General features: G+C 47.3%; 1 protein-coding gene across 8 annotated transcripts in view; it reads right to left on the bottom strand.

Moving 5' to 3' along the window:
- Positions 1-11,124, bottom strand: part of LOC141098241 (serine/threonine-protein phosphatase 2B catalytic subunit beta isoform) — a 119,491-nt gene extending 108,367 nt beyond the window's left edge. For 2 of the 8 annotated variants that reach the window (XM_073585863.1, XM_073585862.1), the window contains exon 1: positions 10,741-11,121. In XM_073585863.1, the coding sequence (XP_073441964.1) occupies positions 10,741-10,789 (49 nt within the window). In that variant the 5' untranslated portion in view covers positions 10,790-11,121. Of the gene's footprint in view, positions 1-10,460; positions 10,619-10,740 lie in introns of those variants that run through there. The other 6 variants (XM_073585859.1, XM_073585864.1, XM_073585860.1 and 3 more) reach the window with 6 other exon arrangements.
- Positions 11,125-15,357: the final 4,233 nt, after the last annotated feature.

Below are 15,357 nucleotides of genomic sequence, written 5' to 3'. Positions count from 1 at the left end.
CTCTCTCTAGGACGCTGTTCCTTTAATTTTGCAACTTCAGCGGATCCGTCAAAACAACGGTCCGGTGGCATAAACGGTCCGGTGGCATACGTTGGTCTCCCAACGGAAACGGATCCGTTTTTAGCATATTTCACGGACTGCAACTGAAAAGAAAAAAACGGAAATGTGAAACAGGCCTAACAAGAAAGGATCCGCTTTTTTTTTTTTTATTTTTTTTTTTATTTCCCCAAATATTACACTACTCTTGCTTATAAGCATTATCTGACCTTTCTCTTTCAGCAATTGTATTGATCGGCAATGCAACAGAATCTTTCCACAGACAATGTCACATTTTAACCCCTTTACCCAAGGGTGGTTTGTATGTTAATGACCGGGCCAATTTTTACAATTCTGACCACTGTCCCTTTATGAGGTAATAACTCTGGAACGTTTCCATGGATCCCGGTGATTCTGACATTGTTTTCGCGTGACATATTGTACTTCATGTTAGTGGTAAAATTTCATTGATATAACTTGCGTTTATTTGTGAAAAAAAAAAAAAAAAAATTTGGCGAAAATTTCGCAATTCTCCAACTTTGAATTTTTATGCCCTTAAATCACAGAGATACGGCACATAAAATACTTAAGTAACATTTCACATATGTTTACTTTACATCAGCACAATCTGAGAACCAGTTTTTTTTCGTTAGGAATTTATAAGGGTTAAAAGTTGACCAGCGATTTCTCATTTTTGCAACATCATTTTTTATTTTTTTTTGGGACCACATCACATTTGAAGTCACTTTGAGGGGTCTATATGACAGAAAATACCCAAAAGTGACACCATTCTAAAAACTGCACCCCTCAAGGTGCTCAAAACCACATTCAAGAAGTTTATTAACCCTTCAGCTGCTTCACAATATTTTTTTAATTTTTTTTTTTTTTTTTAAATGAACATTTAACTTTTTTCACAAAAAAATTACTTCAGGTCCAATTTTTTTTTATTTTACCAAGGGTAACAGGAGAAATTGGACTGCAAAAGTTATTGTGCAATTTGTCTTGAGTACGCTGCTACCTGATATGTGGGGGACCACTGTTTCGGCACATGGCAGAGCCCAGAAGGGAAGGAGCGCCATTTGACTTTTTCAATGCAAAATTGGCTGGAATTCAGATCGGACGCCATGTCATGTTTGGAGAGCCCCTGATGTACCTAAACAGTGGAAACTCCCCACAAGTGACCCCATTTTTTAAACTAGACCCCCCAAGAAACTTATCTAGATATGTGGTGGGAACTTTGAACCCCCAAGGGCTTCACAGAAGTTTATAACGTACAGCCATACAATTAAAATGTCATTTTTTCCACAAAAATGATCTTTTCACCCCCAATTTTTCTTTTCCCAAGAGTAACAGGACCACAAAAGTTATTGTGCAATTTGTCCTGAGTACGCCGATACCCCATATGTGGAGGTAAACCACTATTTGGGCTCATGGCAGAGCTCGGAAGGGAAAGTCAGACGCCATGTCGCGTTTGGAAAGCCCCTGATGTGCCAAAACAGTGGAAACCCCCCACAAATGACACCATTTTGGAAAATAGACCCCCCCAAGGGTGGTGAGAACTTTGAAACCCCAAGGGCTTCACAGAAGTTTATAATGTACAGCTGTAAAATTAAAAAATCATTTTTTCCACAAACATGATCTTTTAGTCCTCAATTTTTTTTTATTTTCCCAAGGGTAACAGGAGAAATTGGACCCCAAAAGTTGTTGCGCAATTTGTCCTAAGTAGGCTGAAAACCCCATATGTGGGGGTAAACCACTGTTTGAGCGCATGGCAGAGATTGGAAGGGAAGGAGCACCATTTGACTTTTTCAACGCAGAATTGGCTGGAATGGAGATCAGACGTCATGTTGCGTTTGGAGAGCCCCTGATGTGCCCAAACAGTGGAAACCCCCCAATTCTAACTCCAACCCTAACCGGAAAATGGAAATAAATACATTTTTTTTTATTATTTTTCCCTAACTAAGGGGGTGATAACGGGGGGGGGGTTTGATTTACGATTTATGGCGGTTTTTATGTTTGGCAGCTGTCGCACGCTAAAAGACGCTTTTTATTGTAAAAATAGTTTTTGCATCACCACATTTTGAGCGCTATAATTTTTCCACATTTTGACCCACTGAGTCATGTGAGGTCTTATTTTTTGCGGGACGAGTGGACATTTTTATTGGTACCATTTACGGGCACGTGAAATTTTTGATCGCTTCTTACTCCGATTTTTCGGACGCAGAATGAACAAAAAACAGCATTTCGTAGATTTCTTTTTTGGGGGTGCGGTAAAATTGATAAAGCGGCTTTATTCTTCGGGTCAGTACGATTACAGAGATACTTCATTTAAGTCTTTTTATGTTTTGGCGCTTTTATGCACTGAAAACAATTTTATATAAAAAATAATTATTTTTACATTGCTTTTATTCTGCGAGCTACAACTTTTATTTTTTTGCTGATGATGCTGCGTGGCGGCACTTTTTGTGCGGGACAAGATGACGTTTTCAGCGGTACCATGGTTATTTATATAAGTCTTTTTGATCGCACGTTATTGCACTTTTTGTTTGGCGGTACGATGATAAAGCATTGTTTTTTGCTTTGTTTTTTATTTTTTAAGGGGCTCACTAAAGGGGTTAACTAGTGGGACAGTTTTATAGGGCGGGTCGTTTCTGACGCGGCGATACTAAATGTGTGCTTTTATTGTTTTGTTTTTTTCTATTTCCAAGAAATGAATTTATTCGGGAATTTTATTTTTTAATTTAGGGATTTTTTATTAATTATTTTTACATTTTTTTTTTTTAAACAATCTGACAGGCACTGCACAGGCTTCCTCCGTGCCTGCTCTCTGCAGGAACAGAGGAAGCCGCCTCCACAGGCCCCCGAGGTCATCTTGGATCCGGAGGCCTGCAGTGAAGGAGGCCCTCGGACAGCGTAGCACATCGCGCTGCTCCGGGGGGCTCAGGGAAGTAAGGAGGGAGCCCCTTCCCTGTCGATGCTTCCCTAATCCCCCGGTACACTGCGATCATGTTTGATCGCATAGTGCCAGGGGTTAACATGCCGAGGGCGGCCCGTGACCGCCCCTGACTCAGTGCCGGGTGTCAGCTGTGATAATCAGCTGACACCCGGCTGCGATCAGCGGCGCCCCCCCTCTGAGCGCCGCTGATCGCTTAGACGTACTATCCCGTCCCGGTCATACGGGCCCGGGTACCATGGACAGGATAGTACATCTAATGTCAGAAAGGGGTTAAAGGAGGATAAGCTGCAATTCAAGGTACAACTCAAGAACAAAATATTTCCTGTTCCTGGGGAAAAAAACAGCTAGTTTTTGTACAACATTTTAAGTCCTCATTACACTGGCGTTCACACATCAGGGCGTTGTGGTACGAGTGCGGACTACACTGCACGGACGGGCCGGCGAATACCAACACAAACACCACAGCTTCTCCATGCCTGTGAGCCTGCCGAGTTTGGGTGCAGAGACCGGTGACCTGTGGGTACATACTCAGACCATGACACATGGTTGTTTGAAGGCAGAATTATCTCTAAAGCATGTACCAGTAAAAATTTCTTCACTAGGACCCTACTATCAAACTATTAGTTGTAGAACCAGGCTCACTCAAGAGATCATGGTCCAGCCAAACAGGAATCCTTAAAAAAGAATCCTGGGAAGAATAAGACAAAAATATATCGTATTTTTCACGGAGCAATCATGGAGCACAGAGCCATCATCGGAAAGTGAATTAAGTGTTTGTTATTTTATCATGTGCCAGCAGCACGGGGGCATATCCAGGATGGGAGGCGGGGAGAGTGCAGGCACGTGCAATATGCATCGCTCCCCTGTCAACCAACTCGGAGTGGCTTCAGCACTGAGGTGATGGACAGCGGGTGCAGTGAATATTACATGAGGCTAATGAGCAGGAGCACTGACCTCCCGCTGTCTCTGCATCCCACAGCCAGCCCACCCCAGCCCCTAAAACCACGCAAGAGCCAACCCGCTCCTCTACAGCACACAGATTCTGATTATATGACGCACCCCCTACTTTCCCCCAAAATTTGGAACAAAAGTGCGTCTTATACTCCGAAAAATACAGTAGATAGTTGTTTCTCAATAACGGTGTATGTGTAACACAAGCCAAATTTCTCATCTTGATGGCCAATAGTAATAAATTGCAAACAGTAAAATAACCACTACTTTACTCCTATAGTACATGGTATATTCAGATACAAAAATTGTGCTTTCAACACCCATATGCATCAACAAGCTACAGATGTTTGCACTGGTAAAGAAAAATGCTATTTAAAATTACTATGGTGTAAAAACACCATTACAATTTGGGAAGCTCAAGTTTAGGTTTATTTAAATGTAAAAATAAAATGGGTCCTGGCTGCATAGTTAATGTCACATGACAGTGTTAGGCTGTCACCTGAAGCCTGCAGTGACCTTGTGGGTTAAGGCTTTTTCACACGTTGAGTTTTTGGCACAGAAAAAAAATGCAACATTTTACATCTCCAACAAAGTGAATCAGAACTCTAAAATCTCATGTATGTGTTGCTTCCTTGGAGATGTGAACCAAAGTGTGTTTTCAAATCTACAGCAAGTCAGTTCTTTCAACCATTCAAATGAATGTGAAAAAAAAAAACAAAAACGCATAAAAAACCCATGCATATTTTAAGCAACATATTTCAGATCTACGAACGACTCAGATATTTCTTTAATTCAGGGGATGTCGATTTTTGCATTCATGTTCGTCTATTCCATTTTCAAGGGAACACAAACTGTATTAATTAGCCTGAATAGGTTCCGATGGATTACTGATGAAAGTGTAAACTTTGGAGTACCACTGATTAATATGGTGTCTGTCTGGGTTTCGTTTGCGTCAATTTTTAGGACAGAAAAAAACAAATTTCAAAATGCGTTCTCTTCCATGTTCAAACAGATCTTTCTGCTTTCATTTGTGGGAATACTGTGAATTTTCACACTGCTCTATTGATGCACTTGAGAGATCTTCTGCACCCTAAGGGTCAGGATTTGCTGCATGTTTGACGCTGCGTATTTATGCAGTGTCAAAAATGCAGCGGCCAGATGTTACAGAACCTTTAGGCTATGTGCACACACTGCAGATTCACCTGCGGGGTTTTTCCGGCGGAACCGCAGGTAAAGTGACCTGCGGTTTTGCTGCGGTTTGGCCTGCGGTTTTGCCCTGCGGTTTCACACCTCTACTATGATAAAGGTGTGAAACCGCAGCAGAATCCGCAGAAACAATTGACATGCTGCGGGAAAAAAAACGCAGCTTTTCCGCAGGTAAAAAACCGCAGCGTGAGCACTGCGGTTTTGAAAACCCATAGGCTAACATTGTAAAGTACCATGTCTGCGGAACTGCTGCAGCTCTGCAGGGCCAAAACCGCAGCAGAACCGCAGCAAAAACCGCAGCGTGTGCACATGGCCTTAAGGGTATGTGCACACGCTGCGGATTCTGCTGCAGATTGTACAGTACCATTATAGCCAATGGAAACAGCAGTGCACACGGTGCGGATTTTTTCGAGCGGTTTTTGCTGCGGTTTCCAATCCGCAGAAAGAATTGACATGTCATTCTTTTCTGCGGATTCCGCTGCGGTAGGCCATCTCCTCCATTGTAGAGGTGATAAACCGCAGGGCGTTAAACCCGCAGGTCTTCTAACCTGCGGATTTTACAAAATCCGCGCAGAAAAATCCACAGACCAATCCGCAGCGTATGCACATAGCCTAAGAAACCTCATGCACACTATGCAACAAATATCCACAGTATTGCCTGACTAGCACTCTGTGCTTGATATGCACTGAATGTCATGTAGGAATGCATGTGTGAACACATCCCTTAAAAGGGGTTGTCCAAGCAAATTAAAACTTTAGTAGCCAGACTAAAATTTCAGAGATATGCGTTGTAGATTTCTACTCTAATTAGCTACTTGGCAAGCTGGGATTTATCGAGCCTCCGTCTACAACACTCCAATGGTTTTGCCATGTTCTCAGAACGTTGGTATCTTAATTTCTATTTAATTAATAATTAGCCAAAAAACATCAACCAATGACTTTTCCTTGCTTTGTTTTAGGAGCAATAACAGTCTTTTTGCAGGATAAGTTGCAGCTTTGAATGACAACTTTCATTTTACCATATAATGTATCAAAAAACATGTGAACAAATGTCAACTCCACCATTGTTTTTTGGGGGTTTTGCTTTTCATTCTGTGGTACACATAACTTAGAAATAGGACTCTCCAGGTCAGTAAGATTATGGCGATACCTGATGTATTTTTTTTTAGTTAAAAAAAAAATTCAGAACATTGTTTAAATAATAAATTTAAAAGAGTGGACATTTCTAAGTCATGTACCGTAATTTTTTTGTTTTTCCCATCCACGGAGCTGTTTAAGGGCTTGTTTTGCATGCTGGGGAAGGTTTTTTTTATTAATACAATTTTGGGGTACAAATTACATTTCATAACTTGTTATTGTAGGTTTTTTGAGGGGGAGGGGGATTAAAAAACAGAAATTGTAGAATTTCATTTTTTTGCTGTTCCATGTAAGCTTCAATATACTTTTATTATATTTTATTTCTGACTTTTTGGGGACAAGGTGATAAATATGTTTATTTGTTTTAATTACTTTATTTTTTAATGGGGAAAAGGGGGTGATTTACACTTAGTACTTAAAAAAAACTCTTTAGTCCTCTTATGGGACCTGTGATTGTTTAATCGCTTATACTATATGCTGCAACACAGCAGCATTTCGAAAAAGTGTAATTCCAGTTCTTCTATGAACCCCATCCTCTGGCTGAGCTTCACAGGAAGACAAATCCCACCAAAGGACAACATCTGCAAGGAGTTAGTATGTTCTACTCGTGTTTGTGTAGATTTCTTACAGGTTCTCCGATTTCCTCCCATGCTCCAGACATACTGATAGTGAATTTAGATTGTGAGCTCCAATGATGACAGTGAGGATGATGACGTCGTCTGTAAAGCGCTGTGGAATTAATGGCACTATGTAAGCGAGTAAAAAAAATGGCTGCCATGACATGCCATGGCTCAACGCAATCACATTTGTATCAGTGATTGAATGCAGATCCAAATGATAAACAGTGAACAGAGCTCCAGCAACTGCTGTTAGAGGCAGATGACAACTAAGAAGTTTACTATGACAGCCATCATTTGCTGCACTTGAAGATTGCTCAGCTCCTGATCCCGCATCCATACAGCACATACTGACCTGTGATAAAAAATGCATGTCACAAGTTGTTAAAATGAACTTGTCAGATTTATGCTGCCTGTGCCCATGTGTATACATGGGGACAGACCTGCCAATCAACTAGAGAAGCGTACAGAAAAGTGAGCTGGGGCCGTACTCGACTTCTTTTGTGTCTCTCTATGGTCTCTGGCCAGCTTTTCAAACCATGTTTTCTCTGCAGTGTTTCATTCAGAGGTTAAAGGGATCTGTCACCTCATTTTTGCCCTATAAGATGCAGCCACCGCCATCAGGGGCTTAACTACAGCATTCTGTAATGCTGTAGATAAGCCCCCCCCCCCCCGATGAATCCTGAAAGATAAGAAAAAAAGAGTTAAGGCCCCTTTACATTTAGCGATCCACCAGCGATCCCGACCACGATACAACCTGGTCAGGATCGCTGGTGCATCGCTAAATGGTCGCTAGTGAGCTGCCAAACCGGCAGATCTCACAGCGACATAGCGACGCAGCAGCGGTCGTTACTTACCTTTTAGATGCGACGATTCTGACGTCCTCCGCCCACATCCACGCGTCGTTCGTCGGCGCCAGCAGGAAGCGCCCGACGAGAAATGGAGCTGCGCGATCAGCGACAGACAGCGGGGGAGCCGGTCGGAGGCAAGTATCACACACAGCGATATCGCTAGCAATATCGCTGCTGCGTCACAAAATCGGTGACGCTTTAGCGATATTGCTAGCGATATCGCTATGTGTAAAGCCCCCTTAAGATTATACTCACCAGGGGGTCCGGTCCGATGGGTGTCGCGTTCCAGCGCCTCCCATCTTCTAGCGATGACGTCCTCCTCCTTACTTCTCCCTCAGCTCCTGCGCAGGTGTACTGTACCTGCCGTATTGAGGGCAGAGTAAAGTACTGCAGTGCGCAGGCGCCGGACCTCTCTGACCTTTCCTGACGCCTGCGCACTGCAATACTCTGCTCTGCCCTCAATAGGGCAGATAGAGTACACCTACGCAGGAGCCACGGCAGAGACAAGGAAGAGGATGCCATCGCTAAAAGATGGGAGGCGCCGGACCGGACCGCGACACCCATCGGACCAGACCGGACCCACGGGTGAGTATAATCTGACTCGTTTTCCTTCTCTTTCAGGTTAAATTGAGGGCTTATCTACAGCATTACAGAATTCTGTAGAAAAGCCCCTGATGGTGGTGGCCGTATTTTATATGGCAAAAATGAGGTGACAGATTACCTTTAAAGTACCGGCTGCAACTGTGCAGGCAAGATATGATACATGTTAACAAAGGTTCCTGCAGCATGAATCTAAAGACAAGTTCCCTTTATGGTGTTCATACACATAAGACATATACCGTAGATTCATGGTGAAATAATCACAGGCAAATATTATTATGCAGACATACACATTTAGGCCGGGGTCACACTAGCGATGAAAAGAGACGAGTGCTATGCGATAAAACATTGCATAGCACTCGGACCACCATTCATCTATGGGGCAGATCCCATCAGTTTTTTTTTCTCAGCTGTTTTCAACGTGCGAGTGAAATCACAGCATGCTGCGCTTGTCACCAACACTCGGCCGAGTCTCGGCTCACCCATATATGGGTGCGAGTGACAGCGCACATCACTCGGATATCATCTGAGTAGCTGTAAGAGGCTCAGAGCACAGTCGCATGACACTCGGCTGACGCTCACAGCAGAGCAGGAGCCAAGGGTCATTAGCATATCGCATCCAATGCTCTCTCAACAAATGCCATACGCTAGTCTGACCCCGGCCTTAAAGGGATACTCTGGTGCTGACCACTTTTCCATGGAAAGGTAAGAAGTGCTAACTACATTGTGACAGCAGATGCCTACCAGAACATATACACAATTGATATACACTGATTGTGTGTGCGTCTGGAACCATCTGCTGTTCACCTCTCAATGAAAGTTGCAAGAGTTTGTACAGGATCATTTATTTTTGTTCATAGAATTGAAGAATATAAACTCAGATACACCCCACTACTAAAAGGTCCAGCACTGCCTTTTCTCTACTGGGCTATGCTGATATAGACGGCACGAGTTGGTGCACCCAGTGATGGGCTGCAGTGGTTGTGAGGACTTTGGTTGCAGCTACGACCTCACTATAATAAGCCAAAGTCCACAGCAGTGGGAGTGAAGCAGCGTGGGATCGGAGGAAGATAAGTACAGCGGAATAAGGTATTTTAAGTAGTTTTAACCATCTTGCTTAAAAAAATATACATATATCTATACATATCTATTACACACACACTAAACCAACCCTTATAACAGCGGGTGAAGCAATAAACATTAACATATAAGTCTTTGGATGTCTAAAATCAAACATTTTACTCAAGCTTAGAATAATGTGCATGGCCAGAGATAAAAAAAAAATTTATCTTGTAAGGTGAGCGGCCAGACGCCGGCACACTTTCCATGTCTAGCACTGTGGGAGACAACAATGTGAAAACAGCAGCCGGGAGTTGTTGATATATATTATAGTACTAATATTAAACCGAAAAAAACCTGCCAATATAATAAATCACTGTGTGGATTCGGTGTCATTGCCCCACACAACACACTACTAGCAGCAGACGGTAGAGGGGAGAGGGGAGCGGCGGGATCCCCCCCCCCCTCCCTCCCGGTAGAGGGGAGCGGCGGGATCTCCCCCCCCCTCCCTCCCGGTAGAGGGGAGCGGCGGGATCCCCCCCCCCCTCCCTCCCGGTAGAGGGGAGCGGCGGGATCTCCCCCCCCCTCCCTCCCGGTAGAGGGGAGCGGCGGGATCTCCCCCCCCCTCCCTCCCGGTAGAGGGGAGCGGCGGGATCTCCCCCCCCCTCCCTCCCGGTAGAGGGGAGCGGCGGGATCTCCCCCCCCCTCCCTCCCGGTAGAGGGGAGCGGCGGGATCTCCCCCCCCCTCCCTCCCGGTAGAGGGGAGCGGCGGGATCCCCCCCCCTCCCGGTAGAGGGGAGCGGCGGGATCCCCCCCCCCTCCTAGTAGAGGGGGGCAGCAGGACTCCCCAGCCCCCCCCTCCCGGTAGAGGGGGGCAGCAGAACTCCCCAGCTCCCACACACTGACAGCTCCTAAATCACGGCGCAGGCAGCAGCTGGACTCCCAGCGATCCGTCAATATCCAATTTCCCCCTGTAGGATGACACCAATAATAACACACATGGAGAAATCCCTGGCCGCACATTGCACCGCACGCAGCCTCACTCACACGTCCAGCGCTGTGCACAGGAGCGCTGTTGTCATGGTTACTGCCTGCTGAATGGACCTGTCGCTAGATTAACGCCTGCGGTGCCGGGCAGCCCCCGGGTGACACATTGTGGGGGATTCCCGGAGACCTCAGGCCGCCGCCGCTCCGTCTCCCCCCAGTCCGGTATCGGCTGCGGGGCCGCCATCTTTATCACAGCTGAGGAGGCAGAGCTGTCATCGGACGGGAGGGGGACATGACATAGCAGAGGGGGGGGGGTCACACCGACACAAACGAGACTCACATTTAACCGCCCGCTCGGTGGTGGAGTGTTTACCGTCCTTGGTGGACATGGTTCAGGCGGCGGGGCCTCTCCCGGCTGTAGTGACTCCGCGGCGGCCTCCTCCTCCTAGTGGCTCCGGCTCTTTTGCAGGGAGGGAGAGGCAAAGGGAGGGGGGAAAGGATGACAGAAGCGGGGCACAGCTAGAGCCTGGCGGTAACGGCTGCTAGCAACATGGCGGCGGCAGCGCAGACTCTGCGGCTCACACGGCGGCGCGGGATGGGGGTTGTCCCGGCCCAGCATGCACCACGGCGGCTCTCCCTCACTCGTCTCTCACAGGGAGGCGGCGGCGGGAGGAGCAGGGTGATGGCTGGGGAAGGTGTCAGCAGTCAGTCAGTGTACACACGGCGCGCGTCACCTCATACCGCTGCCTCCAGTATAGAGACAGTGCGCGCTGACAGCAGCTGCCGTGGCGATCAATCACTTTTCAGCTCTCGCTTTCTGTCCTGGTTAGGAAATGCAAACAGTGATGTGATTGGTTGTTATGGCCATTGATCTGCCGCTCTTCATTAGGCTATGTGCACACGGAGTTTTTTGGCTTTGCGGATTTTGTAGTAAAAACCGCAGATAATCTGCCCTCATAAGGCTGTGTGCACACGCTGCGGATTATGTGCGGATTCATCCGCGCGGATTTTGTAAAATCCGCAGGTGAAACCGCAGGTCAAAAGACCTGCGGTTTTACCTGCGGATTGCTCTGCGGTTTTGCCCTGCGGTTTTTCATCTCCTAAATGGAGGAGATGGCAAACCGCAGGAGAATCCGCAGGAAGAATTGACATGTCAATTCTTTCTGCGGATTGAAAACCGCAGATAATCCGCGCGGAAAATTCCGCACCGTCTGCACTGTGGTTTTTGATTCCCATAGGGAATCATGGTACTGTACACCGCAGCAAAAACTGCTGCGGGTCCGCAGCGGCCAAAGCCGCTGCGGAAACGCAGCAAAATCTGCAGCGTGTGCACACAGCCTAATGGATGATGTGTGAAACTGCAGCGTTTCTGCATTAAGGCTATGTGCACACACTGCGGAATCACCTGCGGGTTTTTCCCCGCAGAACCGCAGGTAAAACGACAGGTAAAGTGACCTGCGGTTTCACACCTCTACCATGCGGAATCTGCAGAAACAATAGACATGCTGCGGTTTGTAAACCGCAGCGTGAGCACAGTGGTTTTGAAAACCCATAGGGTTACATGGTACTGTACCATGTCTGCGGAACTGCTGCGGTTCCGCAGGGCCAAAATCGCAGCGGAACCGCAGCAAAAACTGCAGCGTGTGCACATAGCCTTAGGCTGAGTGCAGACGGACTTTTTTGCCCTGCGGATTTTTCTGCGCAGAATTGAAGAAATCCGCAGGTCAAATGACCTGCATTTTTCCTGCGGATTTCTTCCATTTTTAATGCGGTTTTCTTGCGGTTTTCCCCCTGCGGATTTGGAAACTGGGGAGGTGGAAAACCGCACAAAAGAAGTGACATGCTGCGGATTTTGTACCGCAGGAAAACCGCGCAGAAAAATCCGCAGCGTCTGCACAGCGAGTTATTTTTAACATTGATTTACATGCTACTGTACATCACAATGCGGATCCGCAGGAATTCTGCATCGTGTGCACACAGCCTAAAGAATTGACATACTGCGGATTGTAAACCGCAGCAATACCGCGTGGAAAAATCCGCAGCATGTGCACAGCGTTTTCCAGTTTACCATTGAAATCAATGGTACTGTACAACGCACCTAAATCTGCTGCGGACCCGCAGCAGAATCCGCACCGCGTGCACTTACCCTTACACCGTGCCTTCACTGTGAATGTAAAGCCGCGGAAGGAAGGCCCCGGTGTATCCCTCCAGTCAGGTGCCGCTGTGTACGCCAGGAAAAGCCCCCCGTGTACGCTGCTGTGTTCAGACTGCAGCGTTTTCCACTGTTTGAGCAGATGTGGAAAAAATAAAATGAATGAAAAAGTAGAATGGTGACATATCCAGGTGCTGTTTTCCATCAGGAAGACGCTCAGTACTTTACAATAAGAAGTTGATGGGACAGGAGAAGAAACCCTGTGTAGCTTTTTGAGCAGTTTGTCTTCATTAAATAAATAAATTTAAAAAAGACAGTAGAAAAAGCTTTCGAGAAACTGCAGGAAAAAAAGTTAAAAAAGAAAAAAATTGCCAAAAATTATACTTCAGGTTTTCCAAACACAAGGAGCGATTCCTAAAGCGTCTTCTGCTTGAAAAGTTTCAGACAGAAAAAAAGGACAGTGTGAACATATCCTAATGGGTGATTCCCATTTCTGCCTGTCGTGGCCAAAATGGAGGTGACGGCTTCTATGTCCCGGCCACCAGAGGCAGAGGTACCAAAACCACCAAGCACTGCCGCCCTACGCTGCGTGTTCCATAGAAATGGATGGGCGTTACAGAAATGGCGTCGGACAACAGTTACACTGCTGGAGTAACTCAGGCGCAGAAACCGCTGTGTATACTGCTTCCAGAAATCCCATTCATTTCTATGGGAGGCATACAAACCATCAGAGTCCTATCAGAGATGCACAATAGAAAGGAATGGGATTGATGGAAACAGTTGCATGGCCATGGCTGCATCTCGGGGGGGTTATGCCACCAGTGTAGCTCGCTTGGCTGTGCTGTTTCAGTGACTCTGATTCACTTCTATGAGACATAAGCAGCGTAGTGCAGCTCCCCTCTGCTATTTTTGCTTGTGGTGGCCGGAACATAGCAGCAGATATTTCCAACTAGCTCATGACAGGCAGCGATGGGAACAATACTGTAATATTTAGATCAGTCTCCATTCACCATACAGACAGGGCCGCCATCAGGGAATTACTGCCCTGACTGGCGTATGGAGGCCGGTGGGCCAAGGGGGTCTGCCCCATCTCATCTGCTCACCGAGCCCTACCGGCACGCTAAACCGGGCCCTCGGCACTGCGGCAGTTGATCGCTATTGACATGCAGGCTGTGACGCTTCAGGGGTATGAACTGCGTCCGAGAGTGGACCCTCTGGGTCGCGGAACTGAGGCCCCCGGGACGAGCGCACCAGGTGGGGCAGACCCCTATACAGGGAACGTTAGGGGCAGGTCCACGGGACGTCAGACACCGCGACAGCTGGAACCTAGAGGGGCGGCTCGAGGGACTGGAATGACTACAGGCTTTAGAGGTTTACCAAGGGACGGGACTCCGTGCAGGAGGAGAGAGGAGAAAGCACGGACGACTGACAGACAGTGGCAGGAGTACAGGACAGGGAACTGAGCAGACACTGGAGGATGGAACAGAGACAGGGTACCGGGGGACGTAGGCAGTGGCACCCGGACAGACAGGACAGAGGACGGGCAGGGAGGCAGGACAACAACAGTAGCAGGGACAGCAAGACTGGGACTAGGAAGTGCACAAGACAAGGAAGACCTATAGACACGCTATAGGCGGCCAAATTAGAGCAGGTAGGCACACACAATAATCAGGCGTCCTCCCCTTATGGGAGACGCCTGATATATCCCCTGCTGGCGGCCGATTGGCTGACCGCTAATCGGTCGCCGCCCACCGCAGGGTTAAACAACCCGACGGCCGCGTGCCTGCGACCTAATGCGCATGTGCGGGCCAGCAGCCGTCGGGAGACCAGGGAGGCGAGGCGCGCGTGAGCTGAAGAGAGGAGGAGGAGGAGGAGGCGGCGGCGGCGGCACCACGCGACGGGCCGGGTAAGTAGCAGCCGCGGGGGGACCCGATGCTGGGGGAACGGCGGCGGCCACTATGTGGTGGTAATATGTGGTCTGGACATGGTGTAGCAGTATTTGTTCCTTGTATGTGATATTATTGGTCATTTTAAAAACTGAAAAATAAAAATATACCTAAATTGTATTGCATATTTTAACAAATATTTAATAGGTTACAGTAGATTAAGGCACGGCCAAAAGTGTCTACCGTGTTGTGGTGGCAGCTTAAAAAATCTTTTGGCCAAAACAAAATCTGTCGTCTATATGTGTGATCTGGTGATGGGAACTAAATGTGTGAATGGTGAGAAGTGGAGGTTTTCCAAGAGAGAGCGGTGGTACTGTGGACAGTTCGAGGGGTGGAGGCGGGGCTGAGGTGGAGCCTGGGCGGAGTCTCAAGGGGGCCCCGAAAATTTTACCAGTATGGGGCCCCGAAATTCCTAGTGGCAGCCCTGCACACAGAGGCCAAATAAGTGTCTATTTAGCCTCTGGCCAATGTGCATCTGTGTACACTAGTCCATTTTACACTATGATTTTCAATACAGAGGGTCACTGAGAACTGCTACTGCGCAGGAGCAGGCGGCCCCTCTTAGGCCTCTTTCACACTTCAGTTTTTTGTGTTAGTTAAAATCCGCCAAAAAGGCGGACAAGCGGATCCGTTTGTAACTGATGTGAACGGATGCCACAGGATCCGTTCGGAACCGCAAAATGAGGAAATTTAACCCCTTCACGACCTTTGACGCCACGTAGGCGTCATGAAAAGTCGTGCCAGAACGACCCATGACGCCTATGTGGCGTCATGACTTTAAAGCCCCCCTGCGGGTCGGGTGACCTAGGTCACTGAAAGGTCACCCGACCCGCAGATACAGGGGGCTTTGTTCTTCGCC

This window comes from Dendrobates tinctorius, unplaced genomic scaffold, assembly GCF_039654945.1.
Source record: "Dendrobates tinctorius isolate UK_male_01 unplaced genomic scaffold, ASM3965494v1 ptg000089l, whole genome shotgun sequence".
Taxonomy (NCBI): Eukaryota; Metazoa; Chordata; class Amphibia; order Anura; family Dendrobatidae; genus Dendrobates; species Dendrobates tinctorius.
Note: the sequence above shows the minus strand (reverse complement) of the source record. Positions and strands in the feature narration are given on the sequence as shown.